At 41.0% G+C, this 15,267-nt stretch overlaps 1 protein-coding gene across 3 annotated transcripts in view; it reads right to left on the reverse strand.

Annotated features, from left to right (window-relative positions):
- CYB5R4 (cytochrome b5 reductase 4) overlaps positions 1 to 15,267 on the reverse strand; it is a 98,802-nt gene that overhangs the window by 74,566 nt on the left and 8,969 nt on the right. For all 3 annotated transcript variants that reach the window (XM_070464462.1, XM_070464461.1, XM_070464460.1), the window contains exon 2: positions 13,031 to 13,184. In XM_070464462.1, coding sequence (XP_070320563.1) covers positions 13,031 to 13,157 — 127 coding nt within the window. In that variant the 5' untranslated portion in view covers positions 13,158 to 13,184. The remainder of the gene's footprint in view (positions 1 to 13,030; positions 13,185 to 15,267) is intronic.

Below are 15,267 nucleotides of genomic sequence, written 5' to 3' on the forward strand. Positions count from 1 at the left end.
TTACTCTCCTTCTGGAATTGCCAATAAACATATATTAGACATTTTTATTTTATCTCGGAGGTCCCTGAGCCTCCATTCATTTTACTTTGGGTCATTTTCCTCTTTGATCTACAGACTGAATAATACCTATTAATCTATCTGCAAGTTCACTAAGCTTCCTTTTGTTAGCTCCAATCTGCTATTAAGCCTATTTGGTAAAATGTTTTATTTCGTATATAGCACTTCTCAGGTCTACATTCCCATTTTTTATAGTCTATTTGTTCATTATAAAAAATGATGAGACTTTCTGAGATTTCATATTTGTTCATTCATTATATAATCTATGTTTCTCTACTTCCTTGAGTATTGTCATGATAGGTGCTTTAAAATCCTTGTGAACTAAATTCAACATACGGGTCACCTCGGGTCAATCTCAAAGAGTGGTCTTTTCCCTTGAGCATGTCTAGAAACTCTGGATTATATTCTTGTCATTGTAAATAATATGTTGTAGAAAATCTGGATTCTACCACATTCCTACAAAGATTATTGCCTATTTTAGTAGGCATTTACCTTGACTGCAGTCAAACTCCAAACTCTTGTTTCCCCTGTTGGGGAATGAAAACTAAAACCTCTGTTCAATCCTGCCCAGAGTTTGTCCATATGCAAGATTTAGACAGCTCATACTCCTCTCTGGATCATTTTTTCTGGATGTTCTTCCTCATTTTTCAGTTAGTACAAATGCTCCAAACTGTGTCATCTAGTTTTTTAAGCCAGCCAAATTCTGGATTCTGTCACATTCCTCCAAAGGTTATTGACTATTTCAGCAGGCATTTAACTTGACTGGAGTCAAACTCCAAACTCTTCAAGCCACGACTGGGGGTCTACATCTAAATTTTAGTTACCCTTCACAGTAACAAACTGGGCATGACCTGAAGTTAAATGCCATAAGAAATGGCAATTCACCCAGTGATAGTTCCTTCTTACAAGTACTGGTTTCTGTCTGCTTTTGGTTGCTCACCAGTGTTTTTTGATAGCTTTTTCTTAAAATATGTTGTCCTGAGTTTATCGTTGGTATTTGCAGGACTGTTAGCCCAAAAGCAGCTAATCAGCTATAACCAAAAGGAGAACTCTGCACATTATTTTAGAAAACTAGGCAATTAACTTGCTACTTTCAATTGAGACAAATGGAAAAGAAAGTAATGAAAGATAAATGGATTTTATAATGATTAAAAGCAAATCATTTTGGGGCCTTGGTATTTAAGAACAATAAATAGAATATAGGCTTGTAAGGTTTTGGATAATAGAGTATTTTAGGACTTCGGATTAAAAGCACTCGTTTGCCTCTCACACTCTATCTCTAAAGAGACAGATATCATCCTATCTCTAAAGGATCAGTTTTCCAACCCCCTCTTTCCTATTCCATGTGATAATCTCCCTCTGTCTGTGCCTTAGGGCTACCAACGACAGTTACCCCAGCACTGAACTGCCCCGCTATTGAAAAAAAAAGGCCAACTACGTCCTTATGCTTTGAGTTATTTCCTATTTTCCAAAACAAGCAAGCTGCAAAGATTAATGAAGATGTCATGATGTGGACTTCTCTGGTGGTGCAGTGGTTAGGACTCTAAACTTCACAGGATGACAAGCCCCTTTGAGGAAATGGGACACACGAACCACTTCTCATCACCTTTGACAGAGCACAGCAAACAGAGATGTTGCTGGGACTTCCCTGGTGGTCCAGTGGTTAAGACACTGTGCTTCCACTGCAGAGGGTGTTGGTTCGATCCCTGGTTGGGAAACTAAGGTCCCATATGCTGTGCAGCATGACCAAAATAGAAAAAAAAAAAAAGAAAGAAAGAAATGTTGCTGTAAACAACTGAGATTTTAACAAACTCTTCTAGGGCCAAATATGCCAATTCAGAACTCCAAGAGGCCTAGGCACAAGTGGATTCTGCACCCACTCAATTCTTTTCATGGTCCTGTACCTCATGAGATGATCACGAAAAACAGTGTGAACAGGGCAGATTTGAGAAAGGCCCATAGGTGGCCCAGGTGCATAGTACCTGCTCCAAGACTTGAGGCTAGAGCAGGGGAACCAAGACAAGTCCATCCATATTTCAGGCCTGCAGGAGCACAAGGCGATGATAACTACTGGGGAAGGAGCAAGAAATCCATCCATGTCATAGATCAACCCTGACAGGTAGCAAAAGCAGTCTGCTGCTGAGAAGGGATAGGATAGCCTCCCATATGCAGGCCCTGCAGTGACAGCAGGCACAGGTTAGCTGCTGCTGGAAAGAGCAGGAAACACACGTCCTCCTTTACCAGAGTGAGGCAGAGGCAAGCTAAACACTGGAGGAGGGACAGAGAGCCCACTCAGGCCAGATTCTACGCTGATATGATCCAGATGTCTCCTGGCACTGGCAGACAGGTGGGGAAACCGCTCACCCCCCACACCCTCCGCCTGCTCCCCTCCCCCTCCCCTACTGATACAAAGCAAAGCTCAGCTGCCACAGACAAGAATCTCCTGCATTCTAAACCCTGCACTGAGGCAGAGGCAGTGGGGAAGTGACAGAATCACTGAGAAAGCTCTGCCCTTGGGGCTCAGGTAACAGAACTGGCCTAAGACTGAGGTTCAAACAGGAAAACTGCAAAACTCCTTCCAGCACCTAAACCTTACCTCAAACAACAAGAGCGAGCAGTCTGCCCCTGGGAGGGGGCAGGAATATGGTGAGAGACCCTATATAAGCACACAGGGCAAGCTGCCAGCGAAGGGTGGCACAGACAGGAGCAACCACAAAACCCTCCAACGCTGACGGCTTCACGGCAAAAACAAGTGGCACCAACCCGCTGCGAGAGGAACTTGAGGTCAGTGGTACACCAATGTAACGATAACCACCACCCCAGACTTAGCTCAGCAAACTAGACTGACTCATCCTAATTACCAGGAAAGGGGTATGAGTTCTGAGTATAAATATCTAAGGTTCTACACTTCATCTATAATCACTGTGTAACACTAAATCAAAAAAATCACAAGAAACATTTTTCAAAATGATAAAAACCACTATCAAGAGAGAAAAATAGCAACAGACTCAAACTTAGAGATGGTGCACATATTGGAACTTATCAGATAGAGACACTGAAATAAATTTTAATATATTAGAAGATCTAGTAGAAAATAAGGTTTACACTTAATAAATGTTCAGCACAGAGATGAAAGATGAATTCCTCTGAAGGGTGAATCAGCAGACTGGATACAGTAGAAGAAAGAATAAGTAAACTGGAAAGAATAAGTAAACTGGAAAAAAGTCAACAGTAATGATTAAATGGAAACACAAAGAAAAAATGAGTGAAAAAATAGAATGGTGGCTTTTAGAGCTGTGGGACAATACAGACTAACATATTTGCAACTGGAATCCCGAAAGAAGTAATGAGTAGAAAAAGTATTTGAAGAGATAATGGCCCCAAACTTCCCAAAATTAATTTAGAGAACTCCAAGTAGTTCCCTGGTGGCTCAGATGGTAAAATGTCTGCCTGCAATGCGGAGACCAGGGTTCGATCCCTGGGTTGGGAAGATCCCCTGGAGAAGGAAATGGCAACCCACTCCAGTACTCTTGCCTGGAAAAATCCCAAGGATGGAGGAGCCTGGTGGGCTACAGTCCATGGGGTTGCAAAGAGTCTGACATGACTGAGTGACTTCACTGACTGATTGACTGAAGTAGAAAATATAAAAGGAAAGTTACACCATATTAATAGTCAAAGTGCTGAAAAACAAAGTAAAATTTTAAAGGCAGTCAGAGAAGAAAGAAACCTTACATCCCACAGGAAAACAGTTAAGAATAATAACAGAGTTCTCATCTATGCAAACGAGAAGATGGTGTGGTATTTTTAAAGGGCCGAGGAAGATAAATGGCTAAACCTAGAATTTTACACCCAATGATAGCACATCCCTAAAATGAAGGCGAAACAATGACACTGACAGATGAAGAAAAGCTGAGAATTTGTTGCCAGAAAACCTGTACGACAAGAAATGTGAAAGTCAGGTCCTTAAGGGAAATCTGGATCAACACAAAGAAATAAAAAGCACTGAAAATGGTAAAAATATGGGTAACTTTTTTCATTTTCTTAATCTCATTAAAAGATAAGTGACGGTCTAAGCAAAAACAGTAACATATTGTAGGATGTATAGAGTATGAAGAATAAATAACAAGGATTAGACAAGACACAAGAGAAAGAAATGGAAGTATAGCCTGTATACTCTTATACTACATGTAAAATGGTTTAATACTGTTTGAAGGTAGACTGTGATCCATTAAAAACGAGTATCATAAACCCTTAGTGCAATGACTAAAACAAAGATGACAAAAAGGTATAAGGAATAAGTTAACAGTAAAGAGAAAATGGATTCATTAAAATATAATGATGACTGTCAACAATGCGGGAGACCCGGGTTCAATCCCTAGGTTGGTAAGATTTCCTGGAGAAGGAAATGGCAACCCACTCCAGTATTCTTGCCTGGAAAATCCCATGGACAGAGAAGCCTGGTAGGCTACAGTCCATGGGGTCGCAAAGAGTCGGACATGATTGAGCGACTTCACTTTCACTTTCATGTCAACAACAGATGATACCACTCTAATGGCAGAAAGCAAAGAGGAAGTAAAGAGCCTCTTGATGAGGGTAAAAGAGAAGAGTGAAAAACCTGGCTTAAAACCCAATATTAAAAACACTAAGATCACAGCATCTGATCCCTTCACTTCAAGGTCTCATTGCTTCAAATAGAAGGGGAAAAAGTGGAAGCAGTGACAGATTTCCTCTTCTTGGGCTCTAAAATCACTGTGGATGGTGACTGCAGCCATGAAATTAGAAGACACTTGCTTCTTGGAAGGAAAGCTATGACAAACCTAGACAGTGTATTAAAAAGCAAAGACATCACTTTGCCAACAAAGGTCCATATAGTCAAAGCTAAGGTCTTCCCAGTAGTCATGCATGGATGTGAGAGTTGGACAGTAAGGAAGGTAGAGCACCCAAGAATTGATGCTTTGGAACTATGGTGCTGGAGAAGACTCTTGAGAGTTCCCTGGGATGCAAGGAGATCCAACCAGTCAATCCTAAAGGAAATCAACCTTGAATACTCACTGGAAGGAGTTTTGCTGAAGCTGAAGCTCCGATACTTTGCCCACCTAATGCAAAGAGCTGACTCACTGGAAAAGCCTCTGGTGCTGAGAAAGACTGAAGGCAGAAGGAGAAGAGGGCAGCAGAAGATGAGATGGTTGCATGGCACCACTGATTCAATGGACACGAACTTGGGCAAACTCCAGAAGACAGTGAGGGATAGGGAAGCCTGGCGTGGTACAGTCCATGGGGTCACAAAAAGTCATACACAACTTAGTTACTCAACAACAAGAAGAATAGCATGTCAACAATGGTTGAATCAGGATAGGTGAAGGATTTCTAGAGATCACTGCATCACCTTTACAACTGGTTTTTTTTTTTTTGTAAGTTTGAAACTTTTTCAAAATAAAAGGTTTAACTGAAAACATTAATGACAAAAACTGACCCTGAAGAAACCTCCAATATTTACTTAACCCCTGCTGAGTGCAAAGCCTGCAAAAGAAAATATGAAGCTGTATAAGGAAAGATAACATATGAGCTCCATCAGGCTGCAGCTTACATTCTATGAGACCCCAAAATGAGTAACTGACCATGAGTATATATCAGAAAACTGTCTAGAAATAACAAATATTTTGATTAAGGAATTGATATATTTCCTAACTCCAAGAGCCAATCATCTGGAAATAGCAAAAATACAAGTCTCTCAACTGGTTACTATTTTGTGAAATCATTAAAATATCCCTACCAAAGGTGGTTTAAAAGTTCTACATATGATTCAAAGGATACTTACTGAGCACTAACCATGAGCCATGCCCTGTACTACATGCTATGGGCAGGGAGAGAAACAGTATATTAATACTCTGAAACTCAATTTAAATTAAAAGACAGAAATAGGTAAGTGTCCCCAAAGATAATATATTAGGTGAGTGCAAAAGTAATTGAAATTTTTGCATTGTTGAAATTTGCCATTTGATATTGGAATACATTCTAAATAAATGTGGTTATGTTATATATCATTTTAATGCACATTTCTTGCTTTTATGTTTTTTGCTAATGACATTACTTGCTGTTTATTTATATTTATTTTAGACTATGAGAAATGATGTTAGACAAAAAGCAAATTTGAGTGATTTTCTTATTCGAGTTCAAAATGGGTCATAAAGCAGTGGAGACAACTTGCAACATCAACAACACATTTGGCCCAGGAACTGCTAATGACCATTCTATGGTCGTTTGGCATTTGAAGCAAACTGGAAAGGTGAAAAAGCTCAATAAGTGGGTGCTTCATGAGCTGATCACAAATCAAGAAAATCATCATTTCGAAGTGCTGTCTTCTCTTATTCAATGCAACAATAATTTATCAATCAGATTGTGATGTGCAACAAAAAGGTAACTGTCAGGAAGCATTTGACAGGAGGTTTCCTGTGTGCTGTTTTGGATTTGTCATGAATCCTCTATTCCTTATTAATTCCTCAGGAATTAAGAGGAGAGGCACGCCTCCGCCTCTCCCGGGGCTGAGGAATCCAGGCATTTCCTTCGTTAGTTTTTCAATACGGTGATAAGTACCCTCTTCCTTCTTATGAACCATACGGTAAAAAAGTGATTGTTTACAACTCTCTCTCTTTAATATGGATCACCTTATGTTTTGTAAGTCTGGAATTTTAATCTTTATCTTTGCTGAGAATAACTACCTTGTAAGACAGTATATATGCCCACACCATGTTGATTAAAACACCTTTGCTCCATCAGAGCTTGGGTCCCCGTGTCTTTCTTTCTTTCTCTCTCTCTCTCTATTTCTGGCTGATTCCCTGGAGTGCGAAAGCCAGCTGCGTAACCCAGGGAATATTAGCCTTTCCTTCTTTCACTTCTCATCGTCGACTCCGGACCACCAGGTTCCGGTCCATTGAAGGACCAACAGGTAACGACTGGCTCAGTAGCTGGACTGAGAAACTTCAAAGCACTTCCCAAAGCCAAACTTGAGCCAAGAAGAGGTCATAGTCACTGTTCGGCGGTCTGCTGCTGGTTGATCCACTACAGCTTTCTGAATCCTGGCAAAACCATTACATCTGAGAAGTATGCTCAGCAAATTGATGAGATGCACCGAAAACTGCAATGCCTGCAGCCGGCATTGGTCAACAGAAAGGGCCCAATTCTTCTCATGACAATGCCCAACCGCATGTCACACAACCAATGCTTCAAAAGTTGAACAAATTGGGCTATGAAGTTTTGCCTCATCCACCATATTCACCTGACCTCTCGCCAAATGTCATGACTTTTTGCAGGCAAGATGCTTCCATGACCAGCAGGATGCAGAAAGTGCTTTCTAAAAGTCCGTGGAATCCTGAAGCACAAATTTTTATGCTACAGGAATAAACAAACTTATTTCTTGTTGGCAAAAATGTGTTGACTGTAATGGTTCCTATTCTGACTACAGAGAAGTGGTTGAGCTTAGTTATAATGACTAAAAATTCATGGTGAAGTGAAACTCACTCAATCGTGTCTGACTCTGCAACCCCATGGACTGTAGCCTGCCAGGCTCCTCTGTCTATGGAATTCTCCAGGCCAGAATACTGGAGTGGGTAGATATTCCCTTCTCCAGGGGATCTTCCCAACCCAGGGATCGAACCCAGGTCTCCCACATTGCAGGTAGATTCTTTACCATCTGAGCCACCAGGGAAGCCCAAAATTCATGGTGTGAAACCATAATTACATTTGCACCAACCTAACATGTTCTAACAGAGGTCCTATATCAAATGCTGAGGAAGAAAGCCCAGGGGAAGAAGCAAGTCCAAGAGAACCAGGCTAAGAGGAGAAGACTGAAAGGAAGAAACTGTTAGGAGAACGAACTGTGTTTAAACAATGGTTCAACAACTGCCTGAGATCACAGAGGAGGCTGAAGAGAACTCATAGGAGCACAAAAAGGATCAAGCTTGAGAAAAGAGTGAGCCTTAGAAAGAAAGTGTTTGACTTTTTAACACAAGGGAGAGAAGAAAGAATACAGGTATCACTAACTTGAAGTTCCTCATATTCACAATGAATACTTATGTGTTGCACTTGGGCTTTAAAAAAAATTTTATTTTAATTAATTTTTATTGGCGAATTGTTGCTTTGCAATGGTGTTTTAGTTCCTACTGTATTGCAGGGTGAGTCAGTTACATGTGTACATAGTCACCTTTTCCCCTACACAGTCACAGCATCCAGACTGTGCACACGCTTTTTCCGGAACCTACAGTATTGTTCCCTTTCCTCTTTGTCTGGTTCACACCCACTTATCTTTGATCTCTGCTTAGTCTTCCAGTCTTCCCTCTTAGCACAGCAGACCTCGCTTTCACAATACTCCTCAGTCTTGGTTAACACTTCGTGTTCTGCGCTAGATTATAAATTCCATAACAGCAGGGGGCACCTCTGTTCTAAATTTCCAGGTCACAACCCAGGGCCTGGTACAGTGCAGGACACATAGCAGATCCCAGGAACTACTGCTTAAACGTTGAACCAATACACAGAAAAAGAAGGTAAAACTTACAGCCTCTATTTTCTATGAGTGACAACTACACACACAGTCACACAAAAAAGTAAAAGCTATACTTCCCTAAATTTCTAAAAATAAAAATTGTCTCAATCTTTGTTCAGATTGTTTGGTAATATCTTATGGAAAAACCTGTATGACTTTTAATTAGTAATGTTATTTAGCACAAGAGAAGAGCTGCAAGTAATAGGCACTTCACTGTAACTTCATAATGAATTAGTTCACAAATGGCACTCACAAGTGGGTTATGGCACAAAGGCTAAGCCAGGATCCAATCTAGAGTTGAATATGATAAAACAGGAAGCAGTGCAATGTAGTTTAAGCATAACAGCTTAGAATCAAGTTGCCTAGGTTAAAATAGTGGCTCCATTTTCATCAGCTATGACTTTGGCAAGGTACTCTACTTTCTGTAGTGGCATTAACTCCAGGACCCACTCCACTTCCAGCAACAGCATCACTCTTTGTTCAAGGAGTCACATCCTCCCTGACACTTCAGTCTGGCCCCTCTCTAAGCTACAGGATGAACTTGTAACCTAGGTTTAAGTGATTAACTTATACCGTTTCCCCCTAAACAGAACCACTATTCTAGCAATCAGAACATGATCAAAACTGTGCCAATCAGAGCCAATCCCAAGAATCTCCTGTTAGTTACTAGATAAAGGGGGTAGAAATCTTCCCTGATGGCTCAATGGGTAAAGAATCCGCCTGCAATGCAGGAGACACAAGAGATGTGGGTTTGATCCCTGGGTCAGAAAGATCCCCTGGAAGAGGAAATGGCAACCTCCTCTAATAATCTCGCCCGAGAAATTCCATGGACAGAGGGGCCTTGTGTGCTACAGTCCATGGTGTCCGTAACAGTCAGATAGGACTGAGTGTGTTATTCAACATTCTGGAGAAGGGAATGGCTACTCACTCCAGTATTCTTGCCTGGAGAATTCCATGGACAGAGAGGAGCCTGGTGGGCTATAGTCCACGGGGTTGCAAAGAGTCAGACATGACTGAGTGACTAACACTACACTACTGCAGACATTAAATATTACAAACTAAAGTATATATTTCCTATAGAGACACTTTATGTCTCTCTTGGGCTGATCAAGCTGAAATCTGAACTGACATAAAAATGGTGTAATTGTTAGAAAATGAAGAATATTTTAAAAATGAGGAAAAAAATTTATACCATGATCTGTGCTTCTCTGTGGTACAGCTTTGATTAAAACTTGTGTCCAAACACTATCTCTGACTTTCGAAGCTAGATCTGGCATACATTTCCTTCAGGAAGGTATCATTAACATTTTAAATTAGAACAATTAAGAAGAAAAAGACAATTACATTTAGTCCTGTGCTTTCTTCTACTTTCCTAGATGACCAGTAATCTGTCTGTCTCACATTCATCCTACTTTGTTGCCTTTGACAACATCCTGGCTTATCTATTACCTCCTGAACTTTTGTATGAGCTAAAAACTTTGCTAGTCTCATGTCAACTCACTATACCCATCACCAGACTGATCTTTCCAAGGCCATCTCTCCCATCCAAGTACTAACCAGGCCCGACCCTGCTTAGCTTCCGAGATCAGACGAGATCGGGCGCGTTCAGGGTGGTATGGCCATAGACCCAAGGCCATCTCTGATCATACTGTTCCCACCTTCAAACATCTCCAATAGTTCACAACGCAATCAAAATTAAGAATACGTTTCTCAGTCTGGTTTTCAAGGTCCTCCGCAATCTTCCCTAACATGCCTTTATAGTCTCCTTTCTTATAATTCTCTTAACAGGAAGACTAAGCTCCAGAACACACCTCCAGCTTTCCTGTGTCGACACCCTCACTTCCCACTGAAATCCTGAAGACAGTTTCAAGGCTCATCTCTATCATAAAAGCGTCTCTGACTTTCCTAGCCCACATCTCCCTCCCTGAAGTCTGGTCTCACTTTCCTTACAGCCTTCATAGGGCACTTCTTCAGGTCTTGTCCAACAGTCATTTACTTTCTCCTGCTAGCAGAAGGATCCTAGGGCAGTGCCTCAATCAACTGCTGCTTGATTGAAATTAAAAACCAAACTCTGTCAACAGGAAAAAAAAAAAAGGACATCTTACTTGGCAATCGGGGGAGAAGTCTTATTAACAGGGTAGAATATACTGTTCAATAGAAACTCTAAAAGAATTTAACCTTAAATCAATGACCTCACTGGAAGAGTGTCAGCCATTCAAATCACTGTGGGAGATATGTAGCTGGGAACATGTGTTATGTTTCAAACATAGCAAACTAGTCCCTGGTCTCCACCAATTTATCAAATGAATAATAAAGTATGACTGTCCTATAACAACGGCTCATTTATTTAACAGCATTAGGATGTGAAGGGTTCACATGAGAGACTTTTCTGGAAAAGTGGCTTCCTACTGCAGAAACAGGTCAGACATGCCAGCAGCCTGGACCAGCTGAGAGATGCTCATGGGAAAGCTGACCTCCACTTCACAGAGGCCAGCAGAAGACACTCAGGCAGAATGGGGGCGGCACCCGCTGCCAGTGACCTGCACCTGGTAAGCAGGTCTGCAGCACACACAGAAGGCAAGAGGGTGTTAGAAACACTTTATTTCCCTGAGAAACTGCCCAAACAGCATCTGTCTTGGGACAAGCTATCCCAGCCCCTGCTGGAAGATTCCATACCCTCTGCTGCTGGAAAACATTCTGCACATCTAATTCCATCTGTAATGAGTTTACCTGTGTATCCCTCAAACTCAGATGTTAAAGTCTTGCAGTACTTCAGAACATGACCTTATGTGGATATGGGGTCAACGCAGAGGTGAGGTCATAGGAGAATCTGGCAGGCTCCTCCTCCAAAATGACTGGTGTCATTAAAAACAGCAAATCCGGACACCGACAAGCACACAGGAGGAAAGTTATATAAAGATGAAGTCACAGATCAGGGTGATTTTCCAACAAGCCAAGCAACTCCAAAGACGGCCAGCAAACCACCAGAAGAGAGGCGAGAGGCATGGAACAGTTTCTTCTTCAAGCCCAAAGATTAGCCTGATCTCAAAGTTTAGCCTTCAGAACTGGGAGATAATAAACTTCTGTGGTTCAAGTCACTCAGTTTGTTATATTTTGTTTGGGCCTACTTAGCAAACTGACAGGGCTACTGGTGTCTTTCCATTTATCCTATCTCTGATTGACTGTGACAGCCACACGCCTCTTCAAGTAACCAAACTTCTTGAAAGTGTTGCACTAGTTCAACAAACACAAAGGGTGACCTGAATGTGGCGGGCACTGAAGGCAGGGCAGGTGACTGGCGTGGCCTCTGCCCTCATGCGGGTGACAGTGCTATCAGGATAACTGACAAGAAGCGGCTTCCCCGCTGGCTCAGATGGTAAAGAATCTGCCCACGATACAGGAGACCCAGGTTCAACCCTTGGGTTGGGAAAACACCCTGGAGAAGGGAATGGCAACCTATTCCAGCATTCTTGCCTGGAGAATTCCATGGACAGAGGAGCCTGGTGGGCTACACAGTCCGTGGGGTCACAAAGAGTCAGACACGACTGAGTGACTGACACACACACACACACACAACAAATCAAAATTACACAATGATAAAATTACAACAGCGATAACAGCAATGAGTGATGCATTTCCTTTCCTCTTTAGACTGAGGATAGCAAATATACTGAACTCTTCCTGGATACCTCAAGGACTCTCCGTGGAGACCCAGCATATAGCTGTAAGCCCTTCATTGTTTTTGCTTCCCTCCCCATGCCAGGCTGGCAGACACCACGAAGTCTACTTCCATCAGCTACTGTTCTACTTCTCTGCTCACTCTCTCCAATCTATCTATTGAGTTGGTCAAAAACTTCATTCAGGTTTTTCTACAATATCTTACGGAAAAATCTGAATGAACTTTTTGGCCAATTCAGTATTTCCAGCTTGGGGCTTCTAATTTGTTGTGGGCTAGTAACTAATATTGCTAATAAACATGGATTAAGTAATAAAAATTGCTGCAAATGAAAACAAAAGATCCTGCTTGTCTCAGAGACAATTTTTTCCTATGGAATTCTGTTGTAAGACACAAAGGTGGAACATTGTTGCATTTAAACTACATGTTGTTGAATAATTTCATTAGTTTGTATTATATTATCTGTCAAACCCTTGTTTTCTTTCAAAGGGAATACAGTACAGGGATACTGTATGAACAGTGATTTAGAGAGAAATACTGTCCAAATTCAGAATTAAAGAATTTATTGTCCTGTTTAAGACACGCTTTTTACTAACTGCAAATGTTACTAACTGAAAATTGTGTTTATAGTTCCTAACTAACATGTTTGTTACTAACTGTGAATCATATTACCAAGTAACAGGGCCAAGAGGTGTATAGCATTACCATTGTGGAAAGCCCACCAAAACATTCTGCAGCACACAGTAAATTCCACCTACCTCTTATGCATATCCAACAGTCATCTTTTTTGTTGTGTTTTTTAAGTTCTTCTTCAGTTACTTCAATTAACCTGCCTTTTAATCCCGTTAGGTCCTTTCCACTTTTGGTCAGTCGAATCCAATCCATGAGACTTCTGCCTTGTTTCAGAGGGACCTCAAAAAGGAAAAGCGAAGAATTCAATGTGGCTTCTTCAAGTCAGCTGAATTTCCTTCCCCCTCCTGCTGTTTGTCTTCAGGACACTTCATTACTCTGATTCCCACTCAAAAGGATAAGAAAACAAATTTAAAAATTCTAAAAATCTTCTTCCATCGTTAGAAGGGTGTATTAGAATTACAAATGGAACATTATATAAAACACCTGGGCCATGAGATGGGGTTTAGAAATTCTGGACACAAATGTTGATCTAATGAAATCATAGTACAAGGGTAGTACTGAACCCAGAGTTAGCAGACAAGTTTTGGTCCTGGCTCTATCACTAATATGTTGTAGCTGCTTACTAACCTGGACCAACATTTTTTTGCCTTAAAAAAAATCAAATGAAATTTGATAGAAGAAAATAGAAACAATTGGCTAAAGTTGACTTTCCGGACTTTCAACATACACAGAATATTAGAACTACATGAAATAGAAAGATGTTTTCTAAGAATCCATCCACCAAGAAACAATGGTTATCAAGTAATAGAAAATAATAAAACCGCTTCACTCCAGGGAAGGAGCTGGCAAACGGGTCTGTGCCTGTTTCTGAGCAGCCCTTGAGCCAAGAATAATTTCTACACGTGGTGGTGGTGGTGGTGGTGAAGAGACTGAGTCCTTATGACATCCTCAAAGCTTAAAATATTTATTATCTGGCCGTGTCCACAAAACTCTGCCTGCACCTGTTCAGAGGGTCTAATAACAAGATGTTTGGGATTTTGCAGGGCTTTGTGTTTAATACAAAATACATTTTCAAGGCTTTTAGAAAAGGAGTATTATTATGTCATTAGTATTTTGACCAGTTAAGACACCCTAGTGGAAATTTTTCCAGACATCTAACCTGTATAACTAGTATGTAATATAGTACCAGATAATTGTTTAATGTAAAAGCAGTCACATTATTCAAGGAAGCTTCTTGCTATAGACTGAATGTTTGTATCCCCCCACCAAATTAGGTTGAAATGCTAATCCTCGATGTGCTGGTATTAGGAAGTGGGGCCTCTGGTGGGTGACGAGGTTGTTGGGATTAAGGCCCTTACAAAAGAGGCCATACAGAGAGCTCCCTCACCTCTTCCAAGTAAGGACACTGAAAAGATGGCTACAAACCAGGAATCAGGCTTCCACCAGACACAAAACTGGCCAGTTTTGCACTGATCTTGGATTTCCCAGTCATGATGAGGCAGAAGGTAGATGGGCCCTCTAGGGTAAAGTCATTGGAGATTCATTACCGGTTGACCAAAACTCCAAGACTAGAACAGCTGGACAACTGAGAGAGGCAATCTCCCCGACTACATCTGTGCAGAAAGGCTCCTTGGAAGTCAAAACGGGACAGATGCCAACTGATGCTCTTTACCCATAGGCTCACTCTCCATCTTGGCTAAGAGATGTGTGCACACACATGGGAGGATCCTGAGATATACCAAATACAGACTCTGAACCAGGCAAATCAAAATGACTGGCCACTTCAGGCTCTACTACAAAGCCATAGTCATCAAGACAGTATGGTACTGGCACAAAGACAGAAATATAGAACAATGGAACAGAATAGAAAGCCCAGAGATAAATCCACGAACCTATGGACAACTTATCTTTGACAAAAGAGGCAAGAACATACAATGGAAAAAAGACAACCTCTTTAACAAGTCGTGCTGGGAAAACTGGTCAACCACTTGTAAAAGAATGAAACTAGAACACTAACACCATACACAAAAATAAACTCAAAATGGATTAAAGATCTAAATGTAAGACCAGAAACTATAAAACTTCTAGAGAACATAGGCAATACACTCTCCGACATGAATCACAGTAAGATCCTCTATGACCCACCTCCCAGAATATTGGAAATAAAAGCAAAAATAAACAAATGGGACCTAATTAAAATTAAAAGCTTTTGCACAACAAAGGAAACTATAAGCAAGGTGAAAAGACAGCCTTCAGAATGGGAGAAAATAATAGCAAATGAAAGAAACAGACAAAGAATTAATCTCAAAAATATACAAGCAACTCCTCCAGCTCAACTCCAGAAAAATAAATGACCCAATCA

Source organism: Odocoileus virginianus, unplaced genomic scaffold (assembly GCF_023699985.2).
Source record: "Odocoileus virginianus isolate 20LAN1187 ecotype Illinois unplaced genomic scaffold, Ovbor_1.2 Unplaced_Contig_24, whole genome shotgun sequence".
Lineage (NCBI taxonomy): Eukaryota > Metazoa > Chordata > Mammalia > Artiodactyla > Cervidae > Odocoileus > Odocoileus virginianus.